This window comes from Hippopotamus amphibius, chromosome 17 (assembly GCF_030028045.1).
Source record: "Hippopotamus amphibius kiboko isolate mHipAmp2 chromosome 17, mHipAmp2.hap2, whole genome shotgun sequence".
NCBI lineage: Eukaryota > Metazoa > Chordata > Mammalia > Artiodactyla > Hippopotamidae > Hippopotamus > Hippopotamus amphibius.
The window spans coordinates 43982538-44004221 of record NC_080202.1 but is presented as its reverse complement, the minus strand read 5'-3'; the positions used below and the strand labels follow the sequence as shown (position 1 = coordinate 44004221).

General features: G+C 50.6%; 1 protein-coding gene across 1 annotated transcript in view; it reads right to left on the bottom strand.

Moving 5' to 3' along the window:
- The window catches only part of LOC130840847 (pleckstrin homology domain-containing family M member 1-like), a 100144-nt gene extending 80370 nt beyond the window's left edge, over nucleotides 1–19774 (bottom strand). Inside the window, 5 exon segments of the mRNA XM_057716811.1 lie at nucleotides 4745–5150; nucleotides 10378–11004; nucleotides 12580–12826; nucleotides 16793–16936; nucleotides 19641–19774. Coding sequence (XP_057572794.1) covers nucleotides 4745–5150; nucleotides 10378–11004; nucleotides 12580–12826; nucleotides 16793–16838 — 1326 coding nt within the window. The 5' untranslated portion in view covers nucleotides 16839–16936; nucleotides 19641–19774.
- Between the last annotated feature and the right edge of the window lie 1910 nt (nucleotides 19775–21684).

The following is a 21684-nucleotide window of genomic DNA, read 5'->3' as shown; positions in this document are numbered from 1 at the left end:
GCACTACACACCTACTAGAGTGGCCAAAATGTAAAAGATTGACAATACCATTGACAATGGTATTCTTCATCCCAGAAGAGCGATGGAAATGCTCATATACTGCTACTGTGAGTATAAGTCAGCACAAGCCCTCTGGCAGTATCTACTAGAGCTAAACGTGCACCGACTCAGTGACCTAGCAATTCCATTCTTAGATGTACACCCAGAGAGGAGTACACAGGTTCACCGAAAGGCAAGTACAAGAATGCTCATAGCTGCTTTCTACATAACAGCCCAAACCGGAAAACAACCCAAATGTCTGTTTACAGGAGAATGGATAATTACGCTGTGATATCTTCTTACACTGGAATACTACAGAACAATGGAAAACAACAAACTAGAGCCTCAGGCTATCTCACAGACATAATGGTCAGTGAAAGAAGTAAAAGAGTACACACTCTATGATTCCATCTATATGAAGTTCAACAACAGGAAAAACTTTAAGGACTGGAAGTCAGATTAGTGGTTTCCTCTGGAGGGAGGCAGTGAGTGGGAGAAGGCACGAGGGAGCCTTCTGGTGGCTGGAGATGTTCTATATCTTGATCTGGATGGTGGTTACGGAGTGTATGTGATATACAATTACTCACTGAGGTATACACCGAGGACCTGGGTACTTTAAACACATCATTCCTCAAAAAAAATGTTAAAGGAGAAAGTGGGACAATTCAGTGGGGAAATAATAGTCTTTCCAACAAATGGTGCTCGTCTGACTGTATAACCACATGCAAAAAAGGGAAGTTGGATCATAGATTTAAATGTAAGGGATGAAACTATAAACTTTTTAGAACACATGGGAGTAAATCTTCAAGACCTTAGGTTAGGAATGAGTACTTAGATTTGACACCAAAGGTACAAGCAACAACAGAAAAAACAGACTACCTCAAATTTTAAAACTTTTATGTTTCAAATGATGCCATCAAGAAAGTGAAAAGACAACCCACAGAATGGGAGAAAAATCGGCAAATCATTTCTCTAATAAGGGTCTAGTGTCCAGAATATATACAGAACTATAACTCAACTTTTTTTTTTTTTTTTTTTTTTTTACCAAGTGCCATGTAGTCCTTTATTCCTTTTTGTTTTTTCGGCTGTGCAGTGCAGTTTGTGGGATCTCAGTTCCCTGACCAAGGATCAAACCCGGGTCCCCTGCAGTGGAAGCGTGGAGTCTTAACAACTGCACCACCAGGGAAGTGCCATGGATTCATTTTGTGTAACGGTAGAAAACTGGGGGGAAAGCAAGTTTCTTTGCTGGGGGAGGGCCCACCGTCAGGTTGAAGATACCGTTAAAAAATCCAAGTGGAGAAGTCAAGTGGGCCATCGGAAGTGAGTGGGAACAAAGATCAGTGTGTTCCTGGAGCAGAAGAAGATTCTGCTGTGGCTGGAACACATTGGGCAAGAGGGGAGAGGTGGGCAGAGAGGTGGGCCGGGGCAGGTTAGGCCACAATGACGAGGTTGGTTTTCATCCAGTCTCTGACAGGAGGTTCTGACTCAGCCACTGACCGCTTGTGAAACCAGGGAAAAGTGATTGTCCATCTAATGAATGCTGGCTACGTGCCAGCCACTGTCACACCCTGTCTGCCCACCGGTCAGGAAGGTGGAGGTGGGGATGGGGGGAGTGGCCTTCTCACCCTTACTGCACCGAGGAAACGAGGTGTAGAGCGGGCAGTGACTAGCCCTGGGTCCACGCGGCTCCTGGGCCGTCCTCGGGCCTGGAACCGTCTGTGCACGGAGCTCTAACTCATCCTCTTCCTTTGCTGAGGTGGGGAGACTGAGGTCCCGTCTGACAGGGGCACGTCAAGGACATACAGGCAGCTCCGTCCCTGACTCAAAGTGGGGTAAACTGAGGCCAGAATCCGCGTGCCAGGCTCACACGGCAGAGGAGGGCGCCTGGGTCGGCCCCGGGAGCACGCTCCCCTGAGGCCGGAGGCCAGCTCACGTCCGGATCCCGCATCAACCTCCCACATCACGGCTGCTGCCCGGTTGGGGGAAGGGGTGAAACGCGACCCGTTGTCAAGAAGACGCACCCCGCAGGCCCTCACTGGCGTAGAACTCTGGCCCGGGCCCCTCCTCCTCGCCCCCTGGCCGCTGAGGGCCGGGAGCCCCCAGCCTCCTCCGGTTTCCACGGCAACGCCCCCATGGCTCCGCCTCCTCCCTCCACCTACAGGCTCCCTCCTGCCATACATCTGCGCATGCCCCTATAACTCAACTTATTAAATAACCCAATTTAAGAATGGGGAAATGTTTTGAATAGACATTTCTCCAAAGAAAATACACAAATGGCAATAAGCACACGAAAAGATGCTCAACGTTATTAGTCACCAGGGAAATGCAAATCAAAACCATAATGAGATACCTCTTGTCCCCCACTAGGATGGCTACAATAAAAACAAAAACAAAACAGACAGTAAGAACTGTTGGCAAGGATACAGAGGAATACGCTGCTGGCTGAAATATAAAACAAGGCAGCTGCTTTTGGAAAACAGTTTGGCAGTTCCTCAAAAGGTTAAATACAGAGTTACCATATGATCCCAAAATTCTACTTCAAGGTATGCATCTGAAGAAGTTAAAACATATGTCCAAGCAAAAAATTACACATGAATGTTCACAGTAGCATTATTCGTAACAGTCAAAAAGCAGGAAAAATGCCAATGTTCATTCACTCATGAATGGATAAATAAATTGTGATACATCCATATACTCAGCAAAAAAAAAAAAAAAAGAATGAATGAAGTACTGATAGGGGCCACAACATGGATGAACCTTAAAAACATTTTGCTAATTGAAAGAAGCCTATCACAAATGTCACATATTATACGATTCCATTTATGTACAATGTCCAGAGCAGGCAAATCTATAGACAAAGTAGATTAGTGGTTGCTAGGGGTTGAGGGGGGTGAGGCAGGAGGGGAAAGGGACAGGAGTGGTTGCTAATGGGTGGGGAGTTTCTTTCATGGGAGATGAAAATGTTTTCAAATCAGACTGTGGTGATGGTTGCACAACTCTATGAACACATACTAAAAAAACCGAATTATACACTTTAATTAGGTGGATAGTATGCTATGTGAATCCACAATAAAGCTGTTAAGAGAGTGGGTGGGTGTGCCTCTTCTTGTCTGGCCCATCCTGAGTTACAGGATCTGGAAGGATAGACACGTGTGGATGGAGCTGAAAGAGCAAGACTACATCCCCAACACAAGCCCCAGACAGTAGCTGGGATGAACTCTGGGTTTTGCGTGTCCTGTGTGCACGTGCACTCCAACTCCTACTTCTGCTTTTCGAGATCCACCAACAACTGTGAAATGGCACAAGAGCTTGCGTTCACAGCTTGACTACTGCTTCCCTGGGCCCACAGTTCCAGCCTCTACCCTCGGGGTCTCTCTCCAGGACAGTCCCAGGGCTGGCTTTCTTGGGTCATCAACACACTGGACTGGCTTATTCTAGAACAGCACTGTCCCACAGAAATACAATGCGGGCCTCACAGGTCATCTTAAATGTTCTAGTAGCCACATTAAAAAAAGTTTAAAAAACAGGTGATATTAATTTTAATAGTATATTTTTATTTAAAATACCTATTTAGGGACTTCTTTGGTGGTGCAGTGGATAAGTCTCTGTGCTCCCAATGCAGGGGGCCTGGACTCGATCCCTGGTCAGGGAACTAGATCCCACGTGCATACACAGCTAAGAGTTTGCATGCCACAAATAAGGAGCCCTGGAGTCGCAACTAAGGAGCCCACCTGCCGCAACTAAGACCTGGCGCAACCAAATAAATAAATATTTTTTGTAAAAAATAAATAAAATACATATTTAAAATGTTTTCATTTTAATGTGATCAATAAACAAATTATGAGTCAGTGGGAAGTTGTTGTATAACAAAGGGAGTCCAACTCGAGGATGGAAGATGCCTTAGAGGACTGGGGCGGGGAGGGTGGGGGGGACTCGAAGGGGGGGGAGTCAAGGAAGGGAGGGAATACGGGGATATGTGTGTAAAAACAGATGATTGAACCTGGTGTACCCCCCCCAAATAAATAAATAAATAAATAAATAGAAAAAATAAATAAATAAACAAATTATGAATGAGACATTTTACATTCTGTTTTTCCTACTAAGTCTTCAAAATCCAGTGTTTATTTTACACAGCTTATCTCAATTTGGACGAGCCACGTTTTAAGTGCTCAAGAGCCACGTGTGGCTAGTGGCTGCCCAAGTGGACGGTGCGGTTCGAAATCTTGTTCGTGTTGCAGAATGAGTATTTTCAAAGCCTGGTGTTTTAGGACAACGTTTATTTAATAATAACAAGTACTGAGGAGGAAACCAAAGCTCAGTGAGGTGAAGTGCCTCGCCCACGGGCGTAAGCTGGTAAGTGGCAGTGGTTAAGAGCAGAGACTCTGAGGTTGGGTGAGAATTATCTTCACCACAGGGTCGATGTGCAAATAACAGGGGTCGATGTGCAAATAAAAGGAGACACCCGTGGGAAGTGAGGGCGTAGAGCCTGGCTCACATCCACCACTCACACCCCAAGGAACATTAGCTCCCTCACCACGATGCTATTAATACCAAACGCTGCAGGGCGCGGGGCTCAGTGGGAGAAGGCAGGGACCACTCAGGGTCACTAGCTGGGGAAACCCTGCACTGGCTCTGAGACATTCACCAACACTCCGCCCCCACCACCACCATCCCCCGCCAAAACAACCCAGCTTGGACCACTCACCGGACTGGTGGGTGAGGGAACCACAAGGCTCAGCCGAGGTTTGTCATCCTCCAGGGGCTTCCGCTGGCCACTTCCTTGGCCAACTGCTCTGGTTGCCTCTCTCACAGGGCTAGGAGGCTGCTGGCCTGAAGTGCTCCCCAAAAGGACAGCCTGGGCCATGCCCAGCTTCAGCCAGCCCCCAGGGCCAGGCACCTGGGAAAGAGGCTCCCCCGTGTGGGCCCCATCTCGGGTCCCAGGGGATGCTTGGGCAGGGTGGGGCTCCGCAGGTACCTCAAAGGGCGGGGGTGTGCTGGTGTCCAGGCCGTGGAGGGTGAGCGAGGCCTGCAGCACGGGAACCTCCGTTTCTGGGCTCAGTCCCTCGGTGGGCACAGAGTTCACCTGGGCTTTGCTGAATTCCGACAACACCCTGGACGTTTTTAAACAAGGAAACCTGTGTGACAGGGTTGTCAGCTGGAGTGCCCAAGGCTAAGTGGAAAACTGCTGTTTTATGATTGAATAAAACAAAACAGAACAACCCCCACCCCCTTAATCATCACTGCGCTCCCAGCTCCCACGCACACACACGCCCACCAACGTGGCTCCCCAGCGGGGACTCGGGCAGGCTGGGTGGACAGGTGAGTTGTGCAGCCCAGGATCTCAGGTGACTAAGCTCACAAAGCAGAGGAAAGGACTCGAACGGATTGCCTTTTACCCTCTGAACAGGCTCACCGGGCCTGGGGAGTCTGCGCAGCCAAACAAACCCGTCCCTGCCCCAAGCCGACCTCGGCAGCGCCTTGGTGAATGCATGTCTCAGAGCTGGGCTCCAAGACTCCGCTCCTTGGGACACAGGCTTGGGCGAAGGGAGGACCCGCTTTGTTCCCAGAACAGGATGTGTTCCTGACGGGACTGGCACTTCCTGCCCCTCAGTGGTGTGTCTGGGCCCAGGGAGCCAGTGTCACTGCCTTTGTGTACACACACACACACACAGAGACACACTCTTACACACACACACAAACATACTTCTGGGTCTTCTGGAATGTGCACTGGCTAGTGGCTGCTCCTCCCTCCCTCTCCCGAGGCTTCCAAGTTGTGCTTCTGAATTAAACCTATCTGCTGCCTCCACCTCTGCTTATGAATCCAGTGAGGACGTCAGGGACAAATGCAGGTTCTGGTGGCAAGAAAGCTGTCTGGAGCCCAAGAGATCACACACATCTGCCCTAATGGCTTAGACTGGGTGTAGAAGACACACCAAACTCCCCTTAATGTGGTTGAATGGAAACAAGGATTTTAGAACTCAAGTTTTCATCTTCTAGGTGCTCTTATTTACACCATCATAACCTCAAACAACATTTTAAGACATTCTAGACAAGAAGAGGTGACCAACCCATGCATTTCTGGGCAACTGATTTTCAACACAGGTGCCGAGACATTTCAATGGGGAAAGAATAGTCTTTTCAACAGATGGTGCTGGGATCAGTGAATAGTTTCATGCAAAAGAATGAAGTTGGACTCCTATCTCACATCATAGAAAAAAATTAACCCCAAATGGATCAGAGACCTAAAGGTAAGAGCTAAAACTATAAAACTCTTAGAAGGAAACAGGTGTAAAGCTTCATGTCTTTGGATCAGGCAATCATTTCTTAGATATGACATCTAATGTATAAGCCACTAATAAAAAATATAACTAATAAAAATATTTGCATATAAAATATACAAATATTATCATATATCTGATAAGAGTCTAGTACCCAGAATATACAGAGCTCTTACAATGCAATAATAAATAAATAACCCAATTTAAAAATAGGCAAAGGATTTGAATAGACATGACTCCAAAGAAGATATACAAGAACTTCCCTGGTGGCTCAGTGGTTAAGAATCCACCTGCCAATACAGGGGACACAGGTTCAAGCCCTGGTCCAGTAAGATCCCACATGCCTTGGAGCTACTAAGCCCGTGTGCGGCAACTACTGAGCCTGTGCTCTTGAGCCTGCGAGCCACAACTATTGAGCCCACGTGCCACAACTACTGAAGCTCGCACGCCTAGAACCCGTGCTCCACAGCAAGCGAAGCCACCGCAATGAGAAGCCTGTGCACCACAACAAAGAGTAGCCTCCACTTGCTGCAACTAGAGAAAAGCCCACGCACAGCAACAGAGACCCAGCACAGCCAATAAATAAAATTAATGAATTAATTACAAAAACAAACCTGTGCTTTCATTTAGAGAACAACGGGGAAAATACATGTATTATAAATATTTATGTGTAAGTAAATAAAAAGCATGGCCTGGAGAATCTGAATGGCCGCCTTATAAAGTCCTCCTGACAAGTGAGCCTGAGCCTGGGGTTCTCCTGAACACGTGGACTATTGTGCTGGTGAGACACAGGACTATTCACCAGCAACAGCCACGAATACAAGCACAGAGGTGGGCTGCACGTGCTAAGAATCCTTTCCCCCGAGGGAAGGCCTCACGACAATGACCTCCGACAAATATTACTAAGCAAGGTTTTGCAGCAGTGCACAGGGGGACAAGCAGTAGGAGAACAGGTGACACAGGTACCCAGCAGTAAAATGACACCACCGCCTGGTGAACGTGCATGCTGTGTCAGACGCTGCTCTAAGCACCTGACAGGTCTAAGCTCATTTCATCCCCCCGGCCTTCCTCTGAAACGCCCTCCTTGGAAGCATTTTATCCCCACTTTACAGATGAGCACATCAAGGTCAGAAAGGTTGAGTGACTTGCCCGAGATGGCAAAGCTGGTTGATGGAGGACTCAGGCAGTCTGGCTCCTGAGTCCACACTCTCTACCACTAGACTGTACCTATGCTTCCCAGTGATCAGTGTAATTCAGACCCAACGAACACAGAAGAAGCTGTGCGGGGCAGTTAATCCTCTCTTCACAAGGCAAAACTGTAATTTGGTTTCTGCAAAACATGAATAAGTTTCATTTGGAATGTTATGGGTTTTGCACTTCATATCTGATTTGTAGATTTTTATTTTTGGGCTGCACCACACCGCTTGCGGAATCTTAGTTCCCAGACCGGGGATTGAACCTGGGCCCTGGCAGTGAAAGAGCCAAGTCCTAACCACTGGATGGCCCGGGAACTCCCAATTGGCAGATGTTTTGATTTCACAATCAAGAACTTTAAGCACAACCTGTTTATGCCTAATTTTAAGTTATATACATTTAAGCAACATAATAACTTAAGCGAACTCAAGTGTTTGAGAATCTTTACCTTAAGGGTAGAGTATTTAAGACAGTCTAAGAAACGCTGGTCTCTGTGGATGCTCTAAGACGAAGATGAACTTCCAGCCCAGCTCTAAGAATGATAGTGCTGGCTGTGTGCTTGTGTGTGTGTGTGTGCGTGTGTGTGTGTGTGGTGTGGTGTGGTGTCTGCTGATTCCTCATGTCACTGTCCAGTATTGGTTTGTACATCCTGATCTCTTCCCTTGAGTTCCCCTGGAACACCCAGGACAACACTTCCCACACAGGGTGGATGGTCACTGATGCAACCACCTTAAGCTGGGATTTTCCAATCACAAGACGCAGGAAAGATAAAGGCAAGGCACATGACAAAGAGAAGGCTGGCTGGTCTGCAGGAGGAGGGAGAGACAACCAAGGGCTAAGACAGGTGACTGAGCCTCAGTCACGCCACGGGCCCAGCCATCTCTGGGGAAGGGCTGCTCCTTCCCAGCACGTTATATCTAATCTTTCCATTTGACATGTGAAAATTCTACCTGATGTGCTCGATGTTCAGAAGCCGTTTCTGGGGCCTACCAGACATGCTTATGTGTGCAGCTCACTCATGGGCATCTCATTTGATTCTCAAATAGCCCTACAAGGGGATTTCCATCGTAAAGACGAAGAAACAAAAAAATAGATAACTAATAAGGGCCTACTGTAGGCACAGGGAACTCTACTCAATACTCTGCAATGACCTATACGAGAAAAGAATGTAAAATTCAGTGGCTATATGTATATGTATAACTGAATCACTTAGCAGAAACTAAAACAACATTGGAAACCAGCTATACTTCAATAAAGATTAAAAAAAAAAAAAGATGAAGAAACAGAACCTCAGAAAGAGTTAGCAATGTACAGGACATTACTGGGCTTGCAGGTGGCGGAATGGGGCTGGAAACCAGATCTGCTCCAGGGCCCGTCCATGACACCCAATCCTGGTGTGACTCCCACACGAGGCGGGAGCCCTATAAAGACCTGAACCAAGGTGGGGGGAAGGGCGGGAAACAGCAGGAGAGGAAAGAAGGTCCTAGACACAGCTGATGGAACACGGGTCCTCCTGGAGGAGATGCTTCCTAAACGGCTACCATTTTTTACCTATGAGATGAACACATATCCAAAAGTTTGATAATACCTTCTGTCGATGAGGCTGAGAGGACACAGGCACACCCCTAATGGAGTGAAAATAGGCAATATCTGTGGAAATCACAAATTAATTGATCCCTTGGCTCAGCAATTTTGCTTCTGGGAATTTACTGAACAGGGATAGCTTGTGTGGACCTAAAGGACCACATACATAGGTTATTTATGGAAACCCTGAACTCCAGTGTCCATTAAACTCAGGGCTGATTCAATAAACTAAGGTACATTTATACAATGGAAAAACCTGTAATAGAAAAAAAAAAAAAAAGAGGAAGCTCTGATATGAAAAGATCTCCTAAACAAGGTATAGAATGGTGTATTTATAATTTATGCTAGCTTTTGTGGAAAGAAGTGGGAGACTAAGAAATAAGAAAGATAAAAACCTCTAAGGGAAAAGATTCTGAAAACATTTTATATATATGTTATATATACTCATCTATATATATTATATATATAACATATTATATATATATAAATAATTGAATCACCGTGCTATACACCTGAAATTAACACAACACTGTAAATCAACTATACGTTGATTAAAAACAAAGAAATAAGAGAAAAATTTAAATCTGCATATTTACATTTGTTACAGATGCATTTAGAAACCCTGGGAAAATATGCAAGAAATTAATAATTATGGTTACAGGGGTGGGAAAGACTTTTCACTGTATACATTTTAGATTTTTTCAACCATAAAAATAGATTATTCAAAAATTAACGTTAAAAAGCCTGAAGGAAGGAAGGCTCTACCCAGGCTCCCTTCTCCAGTCAAGTTCGTCACTGCATGTCCTACTCCTCCACACACTCTGTGTCCCCACTTGCCTGCCCTATCCGGGCATCACTCAGGTTCTGTGTCCCCAGAAGAGCACCCTTCTGCACTGTGCTGCACTGTGCTTTTTGGAAGCTGCACGTAGAGCTCTGAGCTATAAGCTTCCTTCTCTCTAGACGAAGACAAGAATAATATTTGACACTAAATCTCAGACAGATTAAATAACTTGTCACACGGCACACTCAGAACAGAGCTGGGACTGGAACCACCACTGAGCCCAGTCTAAACACATTTTATACCTTCTCCCCACTGGCCCCCGTTGGCCTCCAGGTACAGCTCCCAGAAACTCCAGCCCCTGGCCCCTTGGTCTGACTTATGCCCTAACAGAGTTCTGTGCTCAGTGACAGGCAATCACACTGAGCTCCAGGGAGAGAGGGCAAGAGGAAGAGAAGAAGGAAGGAAGGAGTGAGCGGGAAGGGGTGGGGGAGGGGCACTCACTCTTGCAGAGACGGGTCCGAATCTTCAGCATTTGCTGCCCCCAGGTCTGAGTCGCAGGACAGGGGCTCCTCGGAACGGTCTGGACTCTTGGAGCCATTCTCTTGGAGGAGGCAGCTGTCAGAGTTGAGGCTGCAAGAGAGCTGGGATGAACGGGCCGTGTCCAGGCTGAGGGAGGAGGCCATGAGCTGCTTGTTCCGCCGGATCTTATGGCCCGAGTGCTGCACCTCGATGTCCTCCGAGCCTGAGGAATGGGAGATGGAATCCAGAGACTCCTTCCGCTGTAGTCCTGTGCCAGAGGTAGTGAGGACATTGAGCTCCAAGAGCGGGCAGAGCCCAGAGAGGGCCAGCGGGGTCAGGGTCCACTCATTTAGGATGGCAGACTTGTAGGAGAGCTCGAAGGACAGGGATGTCAGGCCCTGCAGGAAGCTCAGGAGGAACTCGCCCTCCTCGGCGTCACGGAGCAGGGCCGTGGGCTGGTAGTACTCGCACAGGCGGGCCTGCTCCTGCAACAGCAGCTTCAGGTAGCACTCCATCAGGCCGTCGTTGAGGGCCAGCCGCAGCCAGGCCCGGCAGCGGCCCACATCCGTGCTCACGAAGATCAGGTGCTCCAATTCCGAGATGATGTGTCTGGGAAGGTGGAGAACAAAAAATGACTGCAAGTCACTGAGAGGTCATTTTATCCACTGGTTAGCAAGAGCCAATAATGGTGACTGAAAATATACACCGGCACGAAAAATTCTTGTGTTCCAAGGGGAATTTAGAAAGATTCAGCTCTAACCCCCAACTTTTGTAGGTGAGTGTCCTGAAGGATGGTTGCTATTTTCATGACAACTACCCATTGGGCCCCTGACATCATCTGCTCATCCAGGACATGTCTGCTGAGCCCCTGAGGGCAAGGTCCTCGGAGCTGTGAAGACACAGGGTAAAGACATGGTCCCCACCCTTGGTCCAGGAAACCGCCTTTCAAGGACATGCTGAGGTGAGCCCTGTTGTAGCAGAGCTGGGGTGGGGACCAGGCAATCATCTCTAGGTTGGAGTAAGAAAAATGCCATAGAAAGGGTAGTATCTGAGCTGGGCCTTGAGGGATTGGAAGAGGCAAAGATGGAAGGAGAGCCTTCGAGGCACAAGGGACTGATGGAGAAAAAAGCATAAAGGGTAGGAAAGCAACAGACTGTAACCGGAGTGGGGAGTGCTCCAATTACAGCACGCGGAGGAAGAGTGGGCGACTGGGTTGCAAAGCCAGGTGACGCAGGGTCTTGAGTATCAAACAGGGGAGGCAAAGTGGGGTGATGGCCCCCACACCTGGCTGTGCATCGGGATCACCTGGCGAACTAGGCCAGGATACAGGTTCTGAGGCTCCAGCCAAGTGAATCAGACCCCAGGCTGGCATGTGGGAGCCTGTGGGCTACAGGGCTTTGCTCAGGAAATCGACGTGCCCGCATCCACACGGACTTCAGGGTGGGGTGCTCCAACCCAAGCCGACCCCACCTGTACAAAACTCAGCCCCCAAATGCCTTGCTCTGATGTAAGTGCCCCTCGTCTCACTACCACCGTCCCTGTGCACCTCTCCTCCACGGGAGTGCGGACTGGACTCTTGCAGAACCCAGTGATGGAGCTCCGGTCAGCGGAAGCTCAGTAAACGTTGGCTGACTCACCAAAGGAAGATGGAATGAGATAAGGGGGACAATTAGAAAGGCACTGCCACCCCGGAATGAGGTAAGAGCCTGAGACAGGGCAGTGGCAGTAGGAATGGGAAGGAAGATCAGAGACTGACAAGGCACCTTTGGGCAGGAGGTGGCATTTAATAGCCTCGAGAAGCACAGTGCCAGCTGCTCGCTCCAAAGCCCAGGCGGTTCAGGGCAGGGCTGGCAAGACAAGTGTGTCAGGGCGCATATTCAGATGCTCCAGCTGGATGCCACTCTTCTTAAAAAAAAACAAAAACAAAAAAACCCCCCAAACCCTACCTTGTTACAAGTATGATACTTAGCACACAGATGTGCAAGCATCCTAAGGCAGGGGCAACAGACTTCTGCAAAGGCCCAGACAGTAAAGATTTTAGGCTTTGCAGGCCACACAACCTCTGCTGCAACTGCTGAATTTGCCAGAGGGGGGTAAAAAGAAGGCTCCCGTTCAGCGTCCCACACTCTGAAGCTCCTCCCTGATGTGAACCCCCTGCCCATCCCCCGCTCAAGCGGCTCTCACTTGCGGGTGATGGCTTTCAGGAGGGGCCAGAAGACAGGCTGAGGCAGAGGCTTCTGGTGGGCGCTTTTCTTCCTTTCCCTCCGGCCTCGGCTCGGATGTGCTTGGCGTGCAGGCCGTGGAGGAAGACGGCCTCCAGGGCGCTGCACGTGCTGTTGGCATCTCCGTCTTCGCTCGTGACCACCGTGTCCAAGGACACGTACTGCTTCTGCAGCGCCTTCACGGAGCCCACTAGCTTCTTCTTGATGACCTGGGTGGCGCCAGACACAACACAGGCCTTTAGAGGCTCCTGTGGCGACCCCTGCAATGTAACTCTGCTTGTCGCCAAACACAAGGGTTCACATGCGTGCACATGTCTACGTATCTATGCAGCAAAACTACTACAGGCTAACGGTAGAAGATAAAGAGAAAGTAGAGAGAAGAGGAGGAAAACTGCACCGAGAAGTGTTATTTTTTGCAAAGATACTTGTGTTTTTTAAGTGTTTGTTTGTTTATTTGTTTATTTATTTATTGGCCGTGCAGCTTGCGGGATCTTAGTTCCCCAACCAGGGACTGAACGCGGGCCCTGGCAGTGAAAGCATGGAGTCCTAACCACTGGACCGCCAGGGAATTCCCTGTGTGTTTGTTTTTTAAACCAAACTTCAGTGAACGGATAGCCATATAAACCTGTGTTTCAATACTGGCTCCATCAGTTACAGCTATTCGAGCTTGGGTAATCCACCTAAGGCAGGGGTAAGGCAGTCCACCTTAATCACATGACCAACATTCCACAGAGAGTCAATAAGTGACGAGTCAAAAGTGCTGCTTTAGAGCAGTAAAAACCCCCCAGAAACAGGAGCCTGATCCACATGAAGAAAGATCCCAGACCTGGCAGTCAGAGCCTGGGTTTCGTCTCAGCTGTCAGTCACCAGCTGGGTCACTTGAGATATTTCACTTAATCTCTCTGAGCCTCAATTTCCTCATCTGTTAAATGGAAATAATACTTCGTGATTTACAGCACTGGGGGGATTACTCTTTGAGGGCAGGCGCGGGTCTGTCCCAAAGGGTGGGTAGAAAGGGCTCCTGACTCCACACCAAACGCTGGCACGAAAAGCAGGGAATGAAACGCTACTTTAGATACAGAGCTGAGGCTGCCAGGGGGATGCTGCAGCTGAAGCTGCCAAGAACCCACAGGGGCCGGGAAGCAGGGGCTCACAATTCACATTCAGGGCCTGGGCCCTGCAACTGTCCCCTGACTCCTGTCCCAGCCCAGGGTCGGCCCGCTCAGCGGGAAAACGTACAACTGAAACGCCTTCAAAAGGAAGGGCTCTCTTGCCACACAGCTGCTTCTCCTTTGGGCTGCAAGGGTCTAGCTTGAGCAGCACAGGGTCATCTCTAAAGGGGAACAACATGGGTTCTGATCTCCATTTGCCACGAACCAGCAAGGCGCACTGGAGCACGTGTCGGACATCTCAAATGGAGACTATGACCGTACAAAACGCTGAGCACAGAGCCTGATATTTCCCAAGGATAAATGGTCTCTCTAGCCCTCGTGGATGTGGCCACCCACATCTACAGACAAAGAATGCCACTGCCTAAATGAGGGTGCGCCCGCAGCTGACGTCAGCACACGGAGAAAGCTCTCGGGGCAGCTGCCCTTCTCCTGGGGTGGCTGAGGCGCAGAGCGGGTGGGGGTGGGCCTGAGCCTGGGAGGGCTGCGGCCTGGTCTGGCCCCACCCCAGCCACTGTGTAGACCAGGACTGGACAGGCACACTCACACCGAAACAGATCTCTAGTGGCCACACAGCGAAGCATGAGCGGACACCAAACACCAAAAACAAAAAGTTACTGCTCTCAAACACTCATGGCCCAAAGAAGTTAATAAAACCAAGACACGAAATGAGTTCCGTGCCCTTTACAGGACTGCCTCATTCATTCCTCATAACCACCCTGGGAGTGTTTCATGATCTCCGTCTGACAGATAAGAAACAGAAGCTGACCCAGGTCAACGAAATTCCCAAGATCCCAGGGCTGTTCAGTGGCCGACTCCACCACCTGTTGCCAGCACAGCGGCAACCCCAGCTCAAAGGAACGCCCCAGACTCCAGAAGGAGTGTGATCACCCCCCCTTCCCGAAGAGGGGGGGGTGGGTTAGGACGAAGGCAGGGAGGGGCAAGGGGGCAGGGGCGGCCTGGGAGGAGGGCTTTGCAGGTGGGCGCCCAGGTGAGAGGCGGCAGTGGAACACGGAGGCCAGTCTGGCAGGAAAGGTTTACAGGAGGGTGTGAGCGTGACACTTGGAAATGAGAGGGGCAGCGTGGCCCTCAACGGTGGGAGATGCTCTGATTCAATCCCTGGCCTCTGGAGTGGGCAGAGGGTGGCCAGGATCCAGAGCCAACCTCCCCAAGTGAGGACGTGCAGAGGGAGGGAGGGGTGTGGAGGGTGGCCCCTGCAGAGCCAGCTGTGGTCATGGCGTGACAGACCCCAGAACATGGGCCCCTGGCCGCAGGCCCTGTCTCACTGCCTCACCCTCACCTCATTCCCCCTCCCACCTGCCAGGGACTCTCAGGGCCCTCCTCCACACTCCGGCCACCAGCGCCCCAGGCAAGGGGACACGTGCTGCAGACAGTCCCTCCGGACAATGCTCCTTCCAGGCCACCTTGTGCAGCCCAGGAGGCCAAATCCAGGTTCTCTGGTTCCAAGACCCTGGCCTCCAATCCCCTTCAGCAATCCCAGAGGCCAAAGGCCTCCCTTCAGGCCTGCCTCTTCTAGACAGGGCCTGAAGCTCCAACACTGCTCTTCCCCCAGCCAGCCACAGGCCAGGCCAGGAAGGGCTTAGGGCTCAACAATCTGAATAACAGCCTGGGTCCATGAAGGCCTCACTAACTAATTAACTGAAAATCATATTCACGGGAGAGAGGGAGGGAGACCTGTCAGTAAGTGGGCGCTCCAGCCCAGTAAGGGTCTGCTAAAAACCCAAAGCAGGGACTTCCTAGGTGGCGCAGTGGTGAAGAATCCGCCTGCCAATGCAGGAGACACGGGTTCGAGCCCTGCTCTGGGAGGATTCCACATGCCGCGGAGCAGCTGGGCCCGTGCGCCACAACTATTGAGCCTGTGCTCTGGAGCCCGTGAGCCACAGCTACTGAAGCCCACGCACCTAGGGCCCATGCTCCACAACAAGAGAAGCTGCTGTGATGGGGAGCCTGCGCACCGCAATGAAGAGTAGCGCCCGCTTACAGCAACTGGAGAAAGCCCATGTGCAGCAACAAAGACCCAACACAGCCAATAAATAAATTAAATAAATACATTTAAAAAATTAAAACAAACAAAAAAAAAACCCAAAGCAAGCTGACCCTGAGAGGTCAGAGCAGGGTGAGATCTGTAACTGTCCCCTAAAACCAAGTGTCAGAAAAGCCACAACGTGGCTGACGACAGCGCAGAGGAGAACGGCCATGTGACAATTCACCAAAGAGGACTGAGGCTTTGGGGTTTGGGCCACAATTCAGGGCACAACTTTCTCTGCAAGAAGCCAAAGCACCTCACCTACATGGGTCTGCTCCATCATGCCTCAGGGGGCAGGAACCCGGCTCACAGGCAGAAGACTGACAGTCTGTGACACGAGAACTTGCTGATGGAACCACACTGGGGCTCTGGGCCTCCTGACTGCTGGGTCAGCACTCCATCGCTCTCCAGACCCCCCGTCTACCTTCCGATGGGACTGCTTTCGCTTCCTGTCCTCAGAACACTCTGCACGGACACCAAAAACCAAACCAAAGAGAGCGGTGGCTGCAAGGAGACCTAGGCTAAAAAGAGTAAGGAGAGAACATGGGCAACATTACCAAAGGGTTCTTCAAATGTCCCCAGTGGAGTTCAGCAGAAAAGGTGACTTCTGCCTGCCCTTTAGGCAACTCCTAACCCCGAGAAGTCTACCTCTCCCGCTAAGAACTGATTCATCCTGACACAGCTCTCCTAGCTTCTCATCTCATTTACTTCTTAAACCAATCCTGTGAGAGAAGGTTGATCATCCCGGTTTTACAAAGAAAACTGAGGCTCAGGAGACAGAACTCTCTGGTTTCCTTATTCTAAGTCTTCTGTCTTTCACCAGCTCAAACAATCTCAGGTCTTTGGTTCCAAGAGTTTCAGGCAAAACTGATTACTTATAGACTCAGTAATAATTAACTTCGCCCTCAAAAGCTCCATTTTTAACAAATAAGGCTAAAATCAACAAGAAACAATCTCACCCATCAAGTCTGCAGTGCCAACCAGCTGAGGCCAGGTCCTTTCCATGGTCCCCAGGTTTCACAGATGTCCTTTCTTAAATGTTCCAACACACAAGAAGGAATTGTTCTGGTTGCTCGCCTTCTATATATGTCCAATTTCACTTCCTTCAGAGATCAAGAAAGAAAACAAAAGAATGGCTTATATGAGACTGACGTTAAAAGAAGAAATGGATGGCTTGGCTTCCCTGCTTCTGAAACCCTCCATCCACCAGTAAACAGAAACCTCTTCTCCTTAGAGACTTCTCAGCCATTCCCAACAGCCTCCTCTCTACGGTCTGAATCCAATCCTGTACTGGGCTGTTCAGAACAAACAGCCTGATGTTTAAGCCATCCAGCAGCTGTACCAACTGATGAGTCATGGTTTTCAGTTGGAAAAGAATGACAAACTTATCAGTGGGTAAAGAATGGCCAAGTTATCTTCTGATTCAGAAAGGCAGCGGATCTTTCAGACACGTGAGTGCTAAGTGAGTAAACTGCACCTCCTTCCTCCTGAAGAAAGCTGGGTTTCTGGACAACTGTCCTGGAATGGGGGCGGGGTGGGGGGGGGGTTGGTGCGATGGAGACACTGTGCTGTGGGAACTGGGCTTTGGAAGCAATTGGATACCAGCGGGAGGGCGGGAAACGTCTACCCTGTGATTCCCAAACCAAAGGCTAGTGAGGCCACAAAGGTGAAGTCAGTGAACACTGGGCATCTTTCTTTCCTCCCTCCTTCCTTCCATTCAATAACACCCATCTCCCCCATACTCTTGTCCCATCCTTAGGATTCCAGCAGGGACCAAACTCTGAATGACTGAAAACAGGAACTGTGCCCGACACACTCCCCACTGCATGTCTAGTGCCTAGAACAACGCAGAGCACACAGTGGTGCTCAAAAAACACCTGCTGCATGAGCAGAAGAATAAAACAAACACAAGGCTCAGGGCAGGGATACAATTCTGAGGTATACAATTCTTAGCCATGATGCAACTCCTTCCATTAAACCACAATGCCAGCAGGCTGAAACCATTCCGATATATTGCACCTTAATGGGGGGGATACTGAAGGAGAAGGGCAATCAACTTTCAAAGGAACAAGCCTTTAGATGGCAAGCAAACGCAACGGGTCCTGTTTGGGGCCCTTTAAAATTGCTGCCAAATGGCCAATCCTCGGAAGCCAGGTCACCGGAATTTGGAGAGACGGTGTTGCCCAGAAGCCCAGGAGATGATAAATGCTGAGCATGGGGCCCGAGTGCCTCAGGGATGTCCCTCTGCCTCAGCGACTCAGATATCTTGGCTCCCCAGGTTCACGGGTAACCAAATGGCCAAAACCCAAAGATCCAGCCCCTGCAAAAAGAGGAAGCAATTCAACAGCCTCTGCACCCGCCGAAGCCTTAGCCTCCTGGGCACCCTCTCCCCTACACTCTCCACAATGTGGACCATCATCTCTGGCGACCGCTGGGCTCCCTGTGTTCAGTGTTGGGACAGGTCTGCTATCAGCTCTAGCTGGGAGGAACACCGGGTGAGGGTCCTTCACAAGTGCCAGGACAACACACGTAGACACGGTTCTGTGGCCGCAGCCACACAGTGCTGCTGAGTTTCTCTCCCGCCAGAAAACCAGCCAAAAGGAAGTGATGGATTCCAATGGCCCAGGCTATGAGTGAGCTAGGTGAGTGGCTATTCCTTACCTTCCGGTATCTGGGTGATACCTAACATTCCAGAAGCCAGCACAAGTCATTTCATATGAATGTGAGACACATAGTCCCTGGGAGAAGGTACAGGGGACCAGACACCCATGGAAAAACCCCTGACCCTGACCCAAGGCGGGGTCTCTACTTCTCCACACTTAATTACCACCTTAGGCTCGGCTCAGTCTCTAATTGCTGGGCTCCCAGCAAGCACCTAAATTTGGTTGTTGAGGGGCAGCCGGTGGGGTTAGCAGGGGATTCTGCACGAAACTCTCACACTGAATGGGGATGGGGCCAAGGGGGAAATGGGTACAGAGTTGAGGGGGGGACAGCGGAGGTGAAGGGGCAGGAGACCTCAGTTTTTATACCATTGGGTGAGGGTGGTAGGAACTGGGGCACCAAGAGTTGGGGGCAGTTTAGCAAAGACTTAGGGATGGGGGTGTCCTCTGATGGTTGGAGATGGAAAGGAAGTACATGTGGGCCAGGAAGTTAGAGGCTGAGCCTGTGAGGACAAGATACACCTAAACTGGGACTAGGGCTGAGATCAGAGTTATCAAAAGAAAAGGGTGTGCTCAGCAGGGCATCTGCTCTTGCGGTGGGTCTTAAATGAGAGTGGGACAGAGGTGGGGTGTGCAGGATGCGCAGACCTTGGGGAGCTGACCAGGGGGGTGTGGGAGATTCCCATAAGAAAGCTGATCCCAAAAAGGGCAAACCAGAATGGTGGGTCTCGAGGAGGCCTGTGTGCAGCACAAGGATTGCCAAAGGGGCTGAGAAGGGAAGATGAGGTACGTGAGAGGGAGGCGGAGGGATGTGGCCAAGGTTGGGGCTGGAACTGGGCTGCAGAGAGGTCAAGGGGGAGGCTGCACTTACGCAAGACCGGTGGTGAGGGGGTGGGGGTAAGGAAGGGCCGGGGTCCGGTTACGAGTGGTAAATGGAGGGGACAGGTCAACAGTGGCAGTGCGGGCGGAAGGCTAGGGTCGGAGTGGGGCGCGGGGCTCGGGCTGGGAAGGGTGAAGGCTCTGAAGGGGGACAGGCTCAAGGCACCCAGGGGTTTGAGATCACGGAGAGGGCTGCCGCCCCCTCGCCGTTCGCGTCCCGGCCTCGCCGCCCCGCTGCTGCCCGCCTCGCCCCCGACCCCTAACTCACCAAAGGGAGCGGGGAGGGAGTGGGGGCACTGCCGCGCGCCGCAGCCCCTAAGCCTCCGACGGGACGCGGCGGCCTCCCGGCCACGGATGACACGAAGCGGCTCCTGGGGCGCCTGACGCCATCACGGCCGCTCGGGGGCCGGCCCCGGCCTGGCGAGCGGAGCCAATCGCGAGGCGCGGAGGAGCCGCGGGGCGGGGCCAGCGCTCTGGCAAGCCCAAGGGTTCCCAGCCCGGGAGCAGAGACTTGGGCCGGGGGTCTCGCGATCCGCGCACCCCGGTCGGGCACAGCGAGGCAGAGCCACTGACGCCAGACGGAATGCGTTCTCACTGCCTGCCCTCCGCAGGGTCTGCATCAGACGAGATCCTGGCTTTTGGGGTCCTGACCTTATCTGGCCTCAGCACCATCTGCGTAGAAGATGGTTGAAGGTTGCCAATTCGCTGAAGGTTGCCCACTTGTAAAATACGACCAACGCCTACCCTGTGTTTGCTTCCCCCAGGGCATCAGCGTATCCTGGTGGGCAGAGCCCAGCCCCAGCTTAGAGCCTCCCTCCTGCCTGGTGGCTCTGAGGAAAAACGTACATGTTTTGCGCACAGCTTATGCCAAGGGAGTGCCTTGAGGTCCCCTGGGCATTCTCCTGTAATGCGCCATCATTCCGGGGCAGCATATACTCAAACAGTTATTCTCATAGTGGCTTGTAGTTTGCTTTCCACCGTAGAAGTGCTGTTTCTCTTTCAAATGGAATCAGAGCAAAAGGTCAAAAGTAGCAGGGGTGTCCTGCCATACTTCAGACTTTTAACACATGCAGGCTTTGATCCACACAGCCTGGGGTCTGAGCGTGGGCCAGGGGCGGAGAGGTACCCCTACATGCTGGTCCAGGAGACCTTGGGGTGGCTTACAGGGCTGGGGAGAGGGCAGGCCCATTCTTGGGAAAAAGCTCCACTGATCTCTGCTGGGGTTGTGTGCTCCGTCTGCCTCTCCAGGGAAGGTGTCCCTCCTATCTCTGGAAGGTTGAAGTCCCAGTGTAAGCAGATTGGAGGGGTGGGGGGTGGGAAAGGGTCCCAGGAGGAAGAGAACCCTATCTAGTTTTTTGACATACAGAAGCCATTTTCTGATCTAAGCCTGGCCACAATACTTGCCCTTGAACAAGTCTCAGTAATTAATGACCTTAAAGCAACAAAGGAATGCAGGAAAAGCAATCAAGAAACAATAATTCAGCAATAAAAACAGGAGTCCCAGTTCCTCCTTAACTTTGGAGAGAGATAATACTCTGATACATGTCTTTGAGTTGTACTACAGGAGCTAAGGGCCCCCACCAGGCGCAGGGTTGTAACTACATGCTCAGACCGCAGACTGGTGGAAAATTAAGGAATGATGATGTTGACCTTTTCTGACCCTCGTGACTTCCGTCAACTAAAGCCTGGACTCTGTCAACCTCTGCCCCTATTCTATGTTGGGTTCCCCTCTGCTGAAGCCCCTTCATGAAGGGGCATACACCACCCAAACCCCTTCACGAAATATGCATGTACCCTTAGTTGAAAACTGCCCCAACGTTGCTGTTTGGGGAGATGCCGTTTTGGGAAAGATCCTCGGTGTTCTCTGTAGTTGCTGCAAGTAATAAATCCTTGCTTTTGGTCTTTGACTTGGTTGCGTTACTGAATTGGTCGACTGGACCTGCTCTGGGGTCCTAGCCACTGGAGACCCCTGGTCTCCACCAGGAAGGTTTCTAAATGCAGAAGTGGAACTTAGTTCTCAGATCAAATTCTCAACCCAATTCAGGTGGAGACAACCATATATATAAGAGGCTCGAGGTAAAAGGGAGTGAATTGGAAAGAGAGGGAGGAATATTCATGAGTTATCCAAGAACAGGGGTGTGGTTTGGACCCAGAACTGATGCAATACTCGTTTTCATTCCTTATATGGGGTTATCCAGTTGTTGTGGCAATTGTCAGCTGTCCTGGCACTGGTGGGTGTGTCATTTAGCATGATAATTCATTACAAAGAGCATATAATGAGGCTCAAGGTCTATTGGAAGTCAAATCTTCTT